Source organism: Dermacentor andersoni, chromosome 5, assembly GCF_023375885.2.
Source record: "Dermacentor andersoni chromosome 5, qqDerAnde1_hic_scaffold, whole genome shotgun sequence".
NCBI classification, from domain to species: domain Eukaryota; kingdom Metazoa; phylum Arthropoda; class Arachnida; order Ixodida; family Ixodidae; genus Dermacentor; species Dermacentor andersoni.
Window position 1 is genome coordinate 185,939,812 of NC_092818.1, and position 11,492 is coordinate 185,951,303.

An 11,492-nucleotide genomic window follows, 5' to 3' on the forward strand; every position below is an offset into this window, starting at 1 on the left:
TAGGCTAAAAGTAAATTTTTACAGAAACCTACACTACACTTGTGCAACCATCAGGATGCACACACCACATAGTTGCCGGCAGTAGGGGTGGTGTAATAGGCAAGTAATCTCTTGTATGCAATATATTCAATCACCACACTTTTGCAAGTTTTCTCAGTATCACAGTTTTATTGCGATCTGCAGAATCGGCAGTACAACTGTCACTTTTTTATGTCATTTACACATACCAGTCACCGCTAACTGGCTAAGCCTCCTTATAGTAATGATAATAAAAGCTCACAGTCTTGCGGTTTTGTGTATACAAATTGAGAGAAGAATGGAGTAAGTACAATTTTTACATATTTCCCACAAGGGGAAATGGTAATTGCGAGAACGAAAGTGGGAGTGCATCTTGACGCAGCTGGAGGCATTAAAACAACACTGACCCTCACAAGGCATGTCACAAAGAAATGAAGCTCCACTGAGGACATCCAAATAAACAAGTCATTCCAAAGAAGAAAAAAAAAGGACAGATCAAGACAGCACTGCATATTGTACAAAGAGAACCCAAGAGCAGATTTTGTGCGTATAACAAAAGACGTCAATCAACATGCTTTCCTACTACAACAGCACTTGATGCCCACTAAGCAAATTTATAGACAGAAAAGCCTCGGCATTTCTTGCAAGAGCAGACCTGCAGCCCTACAAACACTCGCCAAGCTTGATGCACAGCTGGCAAAAGAGAAAATCAAAAAAGAAAAAGGAAGCAAGTGTAAATCGAGCACTGCAGGTCGCACACATTACTCAGAAACACCATGCAGCCACTCTTTCTTCTACAGCCGCGACAACCGACATTCTCAGTAGCAGCAGCACACCCTCTCGATAAGCACAGCACAGAGCTATCCCACAGCAGCTTTGAAGGCAAAAGCGGTGGGCTTCTTTATTCTGTCCACAGCCCAAACGCTTCCAAGCAGTCCCTGAACAGAATCAGATGGAGAACAGCTCTGCTGAGGTAAGCCATTAGGAGACAACACAGGATTGCTTCTCGGGCACATTGCCATCAGCCCTGTCGATCTGTTGTATCATGGTGCTGAAGATCTCAAACACGCTCTGCGAAAAAAAATTCACAGTAACACTTGTGCTTTACGAGAGCTTGAAACATTTGCAATCGTGACTACTCCGACTGTACAGAAAACCTCTGTTCAATCTTGCTTGACATCACATGCACATCGACTGTACAGTGCAATCAAATTTTTATTTAATAAAGTTGCATCCTACATGGTAATACAAACGCCATATGTGATATTCATTATAAACTTAGTTAAACCTTAATATATGTAATAAACTTCACTTAACAAATTTATTGATATAACAAGGTATTTAACTTTTTAAAACTTTTTGTCTATAGATCATGTATTTTGAACCTCAATATAACTAAATTTCAATGCCACCGTGAAGGAATATCGAACCAATAAATGAAAGCTGCCATGGACGCAAACGGTCAAACTGCATGCAGTTGCTCGTGAATGCACCTGTCAAATTTCTCGCCGTATGGCAGAGGCTGAAGTGGAGCAGCATCCTTGTCAGTAGCAAAACCTTCAGCTAGCCATGACCTCCAATATCTCGCAGTGCATGGTGCCTTATTTTGGAGGTCTTCAGTGCAGCACATCATGCATTCGCATCGAAAGACCCTACGTTACGTATAATAGTTCTGTATTCTGAGCATAAGTTACATAAGTTCCCGATTTGGTGCTTTTGTTGTGGCCAACTATTCAAGAGTCCAACAGCGATAAAAATTAGTAACGGTAAGGTATGTACATTCGGTAAGGGTTTTACGTGCTAAAACCACGATGTGGTTATGAGGCACGCCGTAGTGGAAGACGCTGGATTAATTTTGACCACGAGAGGTTCTTTAGCATGCAACTAAATCTAAGTACACGAGAGTTATTGCACGTTACTATGGGGGCGAACCCCCATCGTAATGGGGCCGCCGTGACATCGAGCTCAGCAGCACAACGCCATACAGGGCTACCGCGGCGCTCCACCAAATGAGCTACAGCAGCAGCTGTTTAAACATCCACTATCTTCGGCATTTGTACGCACACTAAACTGAGGCTTCACTACCGCACTTAGTACCATGGTGCTGGCTACGACGATGCATTTTTTTCCGTCATATACAGTAAATGAGTCAAAGGTGCATGCACTCACCTGATTCTGCTTTGCCGAGGCCTCTAAAAATGCTGCTTTCATGTATTCAGCAGCTTGCCTCCCCTCTTCATAGCTAACAACCCTGTCACACATTTGAACACACACAAAAAAAAGGAGGGTAAGCACATTAGGTGGTGCTAATGTGGTCTACTAAATGAAGCTTCACAGAAAACTTTGAACAAGACTATTATAGCTGGCAGTTTTAAATTATAATATACAGGCCACGGGAAAACACAGGGAAGGCGGGAGACGGAAATTCAAGACGATGAGCAAAATGAGAACAAGATAAAAGCAGGAGCCAATGTTTCGACAAGTGGACTTGTCTTTTTCAAGGTCACGCATTGAATGGGAGTGCCTGAGAGTAACCAGGGCTTACAGCACGTAGAATGGGTATACAGTGCGATCCACTGTAAAACGGAACACTAACATATGGCTCTCACTTTGCTGATGCTCTAGCAGCAAATGTCAGCCAAAGCTACGGCAATGCACTGCTCAGACGTGCAGGAAGGAGCCACCTCCACCAACCTGAAGTCGGCTGCCACAAAGCTAAAAGATTTTACGCTTGCCAGAAAGAAATACATTAGAACCTCGTCCATACTTGCACGCAATGCTTCTTGTGCTGGCTTATATATCGCTGCAGTATAGGATAGTGATTGTAAAGAAATTATGAAAGAACTTGCTTGCATGCAGGTTAGAGCTACAATTAGTGGCATTGTTATGGCTCTAAGGCATCATACAAAAGGATGTGAGGAGCCAAAAATGAGCTCAATGGAAAACAGACGAAAATAATGTATGGACATAAAGGCTAAAAAGAATTGCCGAGCACCAGGGAAACAAGAAAAATAAATTAACAGTCACATCCATTAGGTGGAATGTTTAACACAGTAATGTGTTGGCTGCAAGTAAGTACAATATAATGTTTCCAAATTTCACAGGCATCAGTGCTTACATTGTGATATTATACGGACACACGTGCAGCAGGTGAAAGGACCATCTAAGTCCTAGGCCTGAGCAACAGAGGCACATAATGTTACAGCAACGAAACTTTGGAATCCACACATTGCATCCTATCTCTTGTGGCCTATGCAGCTTGCACAATGCAATGTTTTTCGTGGTGACCAGAAGATTCCTGCATTATATAAACTTCAAACTACTTTCACTGTTCTGGGTAAGTACAGGTGGACAATTATCATCAAGCTTTTATCACTTTTTTTCTTCCCAATCTGAGCAAGCTTAACACAAAATAAACTTGCTTAATTGTGAGGGGTCCACTATTGTCAACTTAGGGATACCACTTACTGAAGCTAAATGATGTTGCTTAATAAGCTCTTACACACTTCTCTTCCAAGAAAAACAGCCCGATCTGATGCCTCCAATAATATGACAGCCTAGGTACAGTAAAATTTGAAAACAATGTTTACAAAGGAACACACTAACGCAAGAGTTCAAGAAAAAAAATGGGGGGGCAGGGGGGTGCTTACATTTCATACTACAAGTCTTGTAGTTGAACTATCACTACTGTTTGTGCTATCCAGCAGGCGAATTGTTTCTTAAACAAAACAAAGTTTCTTGGCTCACCTTTCAACCCTCAGGTCTACCTTGTTGCCAACAAGAACAATGGGGACGCTGAAATTGCACACATTTTAAATTACCATGACAAAGTGCAATTTCAAACAGACCACTTCAAAACTGAAGGACAGAAGGCAAGCCCATCTTTGTAACAAAAATTAACAACACAGAAAGAAGAAATTACTTAGACGAAATACGGGCTGACTGCTGCACTCAAGTTACCAAATCAGCCTTAATTCTGCAGCAATCAAGACTACTCAAATGTCAATATATGACATTCTCTATCTGGTCTAAGGGAACATGCACATGCAGCACAGCTTCTGCAATATAACGAGGCAGCAAAGAAAGGTTATTTTTTACTTTGATATTGTGAACTGGAAATTTTCACCTTAGCATATCACTGCTTCCAAACAGTGCCAACTTGCCTACAACTCTAGCCAACAGTACGTTCCTTGAATGCTGAATGATGTACAAGTCATACTTTAGATTGGTCTCAAGCACAGTGTGGCAACTCAACAAACTTGAGCAACATAATAGGCAGGTTCAACAACTCCTACACAACATGATGCACTAACACCATGGTACATAACACAGAGCTCTAATTAAAAGCACAGAAGCACAACAATGCTGTGAATGGCAGGAAGCTTTAATGTACATCATGAGTTGAACACTTGGGGCCTCAAAGGTGGAAAATGCTTCAGGAAGCTAAGCATATGCCACCCTTCCTAAAAGACGCAGGTTGAGACAACCTTTGAACTGTTAAAAAGTCTCCACAACCTCATTAAAGGCCAATTGAAACAAAACTTATTACTATATAGAAGCCAAGTTTCATATATACAAGATATAGAAAAGCCTCCATAAAATAATGTTATATCTGAATACTAGTTGAAGAGTCATGCAAAGCTAGCAAGAATAAATGTTTTTTGAAACCCATGAATAAAATCACTGCCATTACTGTTTGCCAGAGATGATGCAAAACTGAGTACTGAGAACCAGCATGGCTTATCGGCATGACCTCGGAGACTTGCAGCACTCCGCCGAATTTCTGATGCCAAGTTTTGGAATTTGCATCACATCCGCTAACCACCAGCTACACGTGTTGCCTACTTAGGTGCTACTAAAGGACTGCTAATAATAATGCCAGCCCTGTAGCCTTGCCAAGATTGATTTAATGGCATACACTACTCCTTCATAACCAATTTACCCAAAGTTTCGTTACAGTTGGACTTTAGCTATAATGCCAGCACATATAAATACCCCCCCCCCCTAAAAAAAAATGTTTATTTTCTATCTAAATGTGCAAGAACCATCACGAATGAAAATGAACAAAAAGAAAAAAAAAACATTTTGCAATAACTTTATCAGCAATAGGACACCCCAGGCAGAAAACTGGAAGTGTGCGTCACCCCAAGTCACCCATGCCTTCATTTGCAGTTAGTACAGACAGCACTCATCATATGTGAACCATTGGTATACATTTCATTTGCTTTACATTACGTGTGTTACACCACTGCAGCTGAAGATCTTTTATCGGTATGCCTCCTCTGACCATGCTTTCAACAGAAAATGAGCCACATGCCAGACTTCTTCCATGTCCTGTATTCCTGCTCTAAACCAACAAATGACACCTGCTGCCTGTGATTCAGTGTTGGTTGAAGATGTTTAGCCAGAAACTTCATACTCAATACCGAAACTCGGCAAGAAAAAAAAAGTTCTGGTACTTTGCCTATCAACAACATTCATCAATAAAAGGTTAACCTGGCATATTGGAGCATTATTTCAACTATACATGAGGCAGTTTGTATTAATGTCACGGCAACTGCCTATTTACATCTCTAAGTGACTCTCCTCTCACTGTTATCAACCTTAACCACCTGCAGCTGCATCAACCTGCATTATCCTTGAGACAGCCTTGTTAACCAGAATACAACCTTGTGACACGGCAGCTCAGAAGAATGAATGAGTTCTTGAAGATGCAAGAGACCTCCATACATCCTCAGCATGTTGGCTAATGTTGACTGCCAACACAACAGAATTAAACAGGAGAAAGTGCATTCAGACATTTCCCCATGAGCTAATATGTGCGGTCCCCTACTTAACCTTCTTGCAACAGGATTGGTGTTTGTACTTTAGAGTGCATTATCCTCGAGACAGCCTTGTTAACCAGAATACAATTTCAATAGTGTGGTCATTTCACAAGCTCTATGTAAGAAAAAAAAAAAAGAAAGAAACAGCGCAGCCTGCAATGCTCCCTAATAAAATTAGGGCATGTAAACAGGCAACTTATAATGAGAATTGTCATGCTGTACCCACAAACTTCAAATAGAAAGCAAATAGGTTGAATTCGTGCTGATTAATCAGCAAGTATTATGGCCAAGACTTTACGGGGACACATCACCTGAGCATGCTAAAAGCTGGAGACTAGAAGTGACTCACGTGCGAAACTAATTTATCTTAATATAACAGTAACTTGTAACGGAGAATCGGTTTTGGAGCTTCACTGGAAACAGTGCCACAACTTTCAACCAGCTTTGAAACAACTCCATAAAACCTCTATGAATGAAATATTTTTGCAAATGTCGCGCAGGAAAATTCACCGCACACACAGTATATTGGTACCTGTCGACTGCAATGCAGCATGTCCTCGGAGAAGGAAGTCCAAGGCGTGTGCTACTCGCATGTGACTCAAGGACGGCACAATTTATGCACCTACATTGATTGGTTATTGAGCTTTAAGATCGCAAAGCAACACAGGCACTGACAAAACACCATAGCAGAACATTCCAGATTAATTTCAACCCCCTGAGGTTATTTAATATGCCCTCAAGGCACAGCACAAATGTTTGTATTCAGCTCCCATCGAAATGATGTCACCATGACCGGGAATCGTACATACAATTTAACTACAAGTTTATGACAATCATGCAATCAAACAAGCAGCCTGCCAGAGCACTTATGAGTTGTACTAGTACACCTGTACAAGACCCCACATGCTGCTATCAATTTAGGACACAGTTTTTTAATAAGTGCCCAAGCTCTTAACCATACCATAGCAAGGCAAGTGTCACTACACAGATTCTAATCAAGGAAACCTAACTTTTGTTTTAAATTGCATAAAAAGGAACTATATTATGAGCCAATCCTTTACAATAATCTCATCTCATCTATGCACCAATCTGTCATGAAGCAGTTGACAACCTGAGCACGTGCTTCTATTGATTATTTATGCTGCTGCTTTACTGTTAGTAAAGTCTTGTGTAGAAGTGATCTTCTAAACCCACAAGGCACAGAATAAGAAAGGCTTACTCTGCGATTTCAGATATAAATAATGTATGCAAACACTATACTTTCCTTAAAGTATAGCAGAAAGAATCGTTACCTTTACCCTTTTGAATTTATATAACGGCTCTGTTGGCATGTATGGCTATCCACTACCTGCTTAGATTTGTCCTACTACCTTGCACCTCTGGATCAGTAATGACTAACAATGTTTCAAGGTTGTGCACTTACTGGACTTTTCCAGTCATGTCCAGGAGCTTCTCGTAAAGTGCCCTGACCACCTCAAAACTACATGAGAGAAAAAGGGTCAATGTCAAAACACAGAAGAAAAGAAAAACAGCCAAGTTGGCTATATAACAGCAATTATTCATTTCTACCTTTTTGCAGAATTGATCGAGTAGACCAACACATAGCCATGGATGTCCATGGAGTAAGACTGAGGAAATATGGAGTACTCATCCTGTGAATTGAAGAAATCAGACATACAGAATTGCAAGCAGCATTCTTTAAAAAACTAAACTGAGTTTGCTATGTATTGGAGCGAAAGATCAAGACAGAAAAGCAAACGACACAAGGCATTATATACAGTCCAAGTGCAAGACAAAAAAAAAAAAAGAAGACACCTCCAATGTTTGCTTGCACTAGTGATATCCAACATAATACAAGCAGTTAATAGAATTCAGTCTTTTGCCACCGATTCCTAAGATTGTAATCTACATAATCCAGTTGTCTTAACAGAGTTAGGCGTGCATTTATTTTTTTCTTTACAACTGCTTGGAAACAGTAGCGCTAATTGATAATATTCGGTGATCAAGTACTTTCAGGAGCTCTCACGAGAGTAGCTTAGCAATTATTCCACCATTTACTTCAAGCAACCCTTCGCAGGGCTCGAAAGAAAACCGACTATTAGTAGCATTTGTACATAGGCACAAATAAAAACCACATTGAACCGCGCAACCACATTGAACCGCGGCACTTGTGACAATATTAAGGCATCATTTAGTGGACGATATTCCGGCAGCGTACCTGTCCTGCAGTGTCTACGAGCTTGAGGTGGTACTCTTGGCCCTTGAGTTTGACGGTCTTGTGAAATGCTGCAGACAACGATAAATTTACCGTGAGAAGTCCCCTCACGATCTACAATGCGCCGACGGCAAGGGGCACCTACTGTTTTCAATCGTGGGGTCGTACGAGTCCACGAACTGGTTCTCCACGAACTGTATCGTCAGCGACGACTTTCCTGCACGAGTCAAGGACGCACGTGATCATGCAACGCTCGCCTCTCTGACGCGCCCCTCCCACACTATCACCGCGATTCAATCTGGCGTCTGCTAGCAGCGACACACGTCCCCGCGTACGCAGCCTTTTGCGTGACTTGCTGGTCCGATAAGTTTGGATTGTAAAGTTGAGTTCGTTCTCATAGTACGTTTCCTAGTCGCAAATTATGCTCCTCAGCATTTTTCTGACGGCGCACATTCACCCGTGTACCACGTCCGAAGAGGCTAGCTCCAAACACTCTACAGCGACGCTAGCTATAATCGAAAAAACACGAAATCAAACACGTTACGTTTAAAAGATAGAAAGTGTCTTTACATACGAAAAGCAAGAAGGCCACGATAGACGAAGCAGGCGGTATCAGTGCGCGAGGAACGGCAGATATTGTGCAGTTTACCACTGTAGCTAGGGGAGTAGAGCGTCCTAAGGGACAAAATACATCGGGCAAACGCCAATTTATACGCGAATACAACTAGGCAATAAAATCACCGAATGTACGAGCACGGCGCGCGACGGTGACACGCCATGTAAGTCTGAAAAAAGCTACCATCTGTGCCAAGCGCGAAGGAGACGGCGCGACGGCCTCGGGGATTGCGATAAGGCTTAGGCTTAAAAAAAGATCACTTACCGACGGATCGGAAGCCCATAATGGCAATTTTCCGAGATTTGGGAGCCATATCGGCAGGCAGCGTCAGCCGTGGACACACATTGACCGCAACCTACTTGCGACGAGCAGCCCGTAGATGGTGTGGAGAAATGAATGATTAAGCGACGCAAAATGTAAACACCACGCTTGCGACGGCACAAGTTGAAGTCCTCCCAGGCAACATTTTCGCCGAGTTGAATTAGTCAACCGATGCACGGCTTACCTCGGGCCCTGACCGCAGAGAGAAAGGGGCAGCACCAACACGAACAAGTAAACTGGCGGAAACTGCGGTCCGCGAAAGTTTCAATGATTAGGTAGCACGACGGCGATATCCCCAACAATCGCAGCTCCTTTGAGCACAAGTTTTGGTCTTGTTGCCAGACGAATGAGTAGTGATGGACAGAAAACTTGCGCCATGGTTGGATTGCGGAGATCACGACGACGGCTGTTTCTTTAGTTTCAGTTTCCCTGTTAGAGTTTATAAAAATACAATAAAAAAAAAGAAATAGTAACACTACCCGCTATAGACGTACGTTACTCCAAATTATATGTAACAAGCCCGCCAATTTTTCAAATATGCGTTTTGCTTTCGTCTAGTTTTTTTATACTATCTATGCCTTGTTTGGCACTGTCTACGCTCTCCTGGTCCATGGAAAAAAAATCCCGTGTCGTGAAATATATAAACAGAGAAATCGTAAAAACCGCGCGTTGCGACACCACCCGGAACTTCTTAAAATATGAATATAATATAGTAGCACACAGTTACTATGCTGACTTGTTACAACTATATGTATAGTAGGGTTGGTAATATGTGGTAGTATCGATGATTAATCGATTAAATCTGTCCCACAAGATTATTAATCTTCATCGATGTCCACCTTTCATTTCACCAACGTAATCGAATAGTGCTGAGTGGCTGTGGAGCCTGGTTGCTGAGGACGCGCAGCCTCCCCCCGCAAATCAGAACTTCAACAGCAGACGAAATGGACATGCCCACTAGGTGGACTCTCACAGAATACTTCCCTGTACAATTAATCGTTTTCGAGAGTTTGACAATAGTGGCGCGAAAACGTAGAAAACAACTCCAAGCGAGATCAGAATCGTGCTAGCTCCGACGCCGGGGACCTGGTAGCTTCTTGAAATCCGGTGAAGCGAGTGCGCGGGTTTTTAACGGAGAGCAATGACGTCACCGCTGCGTCGCTCCTTCTCCCCCGCTAGAATCCACCAATCCTCGCGGCGTCGCTATGCTGCGCAACGCTATTTTTATACTCCGATTTCACTCTCTCTCAGCTCTCTCCCCCAGCTCGGCGAAGCTGCGGACACCGAGAAACCCAGCGAGGTTTTAACAGCTCCACTTTAAGATCAATCTCGCGCATGAACCCCCATAAATAAGATCTAGAAAGGAAATCTGAAGACACCACCAATTCTGGCAGGTCAGGAACCAGGTTAACCTGGAAGAAAGCTCGCAATACCAAATGAGAGCTTTCCCGAAAAATGAGAAACCACGAGACCAACTGTCACACATACAAATATACCAACCTTAACTCTCCAGCTCTCACTGCTCTGAAATGGCCAAAACCATAGAGTTTCTCACTATAACACCTAGAGGGATATCTGGTGCCACCGTCTATGGGAGTTTCTTAAGGGGGCACCGTGCCGTCATGGGAATGACGGTATGTGTGTCTGCAAGGCTCGTGTTGGCTGGTGTTGTAAGAGGCTTCATCTAAAACGTGGATATGGCTACGCAAATAACACATTCTCAAAGTAAAATCTTCATAAAATGTTTCCATTCACGCATATTACATCTTTACTCACCTACAATGCATGACCAAGTAAAGAAAAGCAAGAACAGACGACTAACTGTTTCAAAGCGAGCGCGAACCTTGTCTGTCCTCCAACCTTAGCGGCCCGCTGTTACTTTTTACGTAACATATAATCGTACACGCAATAACAAGTTCTCATAGTTAAACAAAACATGTTTTCGAGTAATAATAAAGCTAAGACAGCTTTTCACGTGCTGTTTTAGTAGAAAATGAATCATTGTGACAGACGGAACGATACTTGCCAAGCGCATCTTTAAGGTGTCCTGTCTCTCCAAGAACGATGCCAATCCGAAGTCACAATATACCGGCATTCCCATGCATACCACAGCGCAGCAGTGCCAGATTTCCCTTTAGGTAATGTAGTGAGAAACTCTATGGCCAAAACTGACTGAACCTATGAGATGCAATAACATTTTTCGCCATGCCAACGCTTGCTAGCTGCTGCAGAAACATGCCCTATAGATGCGTCCTAGCACGCAATGCGAGATGTGGCCACGTAGCATAGATACGTTCACTTTGCATTGCAGTTACATATTATTGCACCAGGTGGCACTCCGTGCAGCAGTCGCATCGTATTGTGTCACTAGTCGCGCGATGAGAGATGTGCACCGCGTAGCGTCGATACGTGCAAACTTTGCATTGCAGCTGCGTTGTATTGCAACAGGTGTCAAGGGGCATGACATGTGTGCGACATAGTCTCGATGACTGTGTTT

General features: G+C 42.7%; 1 protein-coding gene across 2 annotated transcripts; it reads right to left on the reverse strand.

The window, feature by feature from the left end:
• Positions 1–148: 148 nt before the first annotated feature.
• Rheb (Ras homolog enriched in brain) lies at positions 149–10,093 on the reverse strand. Of its 2 annotated transcripts, none has more exons than XM_050179429.3 (9): positions 9,180–10,093; positions 8,939–9,032; positions 8,204–8,275; positions 8,062–8,129; positions 7,413–7,495; positions 7,267–7,323; positions 3,766–3,813; positions 2,188–2,269; positions 149–1,089 (listed from the first exon to the last, which is right to left on the reverse strand). In XM_050179429.3, exons 2-9 carry the CDS (start codon positions 8,985–8,987, stop codon positions 1,000–1,002), a joined length of 549 nt encoding a protein of 182 aa, XP_050035386.1. In that variant the 5' UTR covers positions 8,988–9,032; positions 9,180–10,093; the 3' UTR covers positions 149–999. The 2 variants fall into 2 exon arrangements, with proteins under 2 accessions (XP_050035386.1, XP_050035385.1); XM_050179428.3 differs by having other exon boundaries at positions 8,939–9,029; positions 9,180–10,092.
• Positions 10,094–11,492: the final 1,399 nt, after the last annotated feature.

Bases quoted from the DNA above. Each gene is read 5' to 3' on its own strand.
- Rheb (XM_050179429.3), bottom strand. From the start codon at position 8,987: ATGGCTCCCAAATCTCGGAAAATTGCCATTATGGGCTTCCGATCCGTC. The intron at 7,496-8,061 runs GTACGCTGCCGG...TTCAATTCACAG, and splicing joins TCGTAGACACTGCAGGACAG to GATGAGTACTCCATATTTCC. The intron at 3,814-7,266 runs GTAAGTGCACAA...GTGCAATTTCAG, and splicing joins GACATGACTGGAAAAGTCCA to CGTCCCCATTGTTCTTGTTG.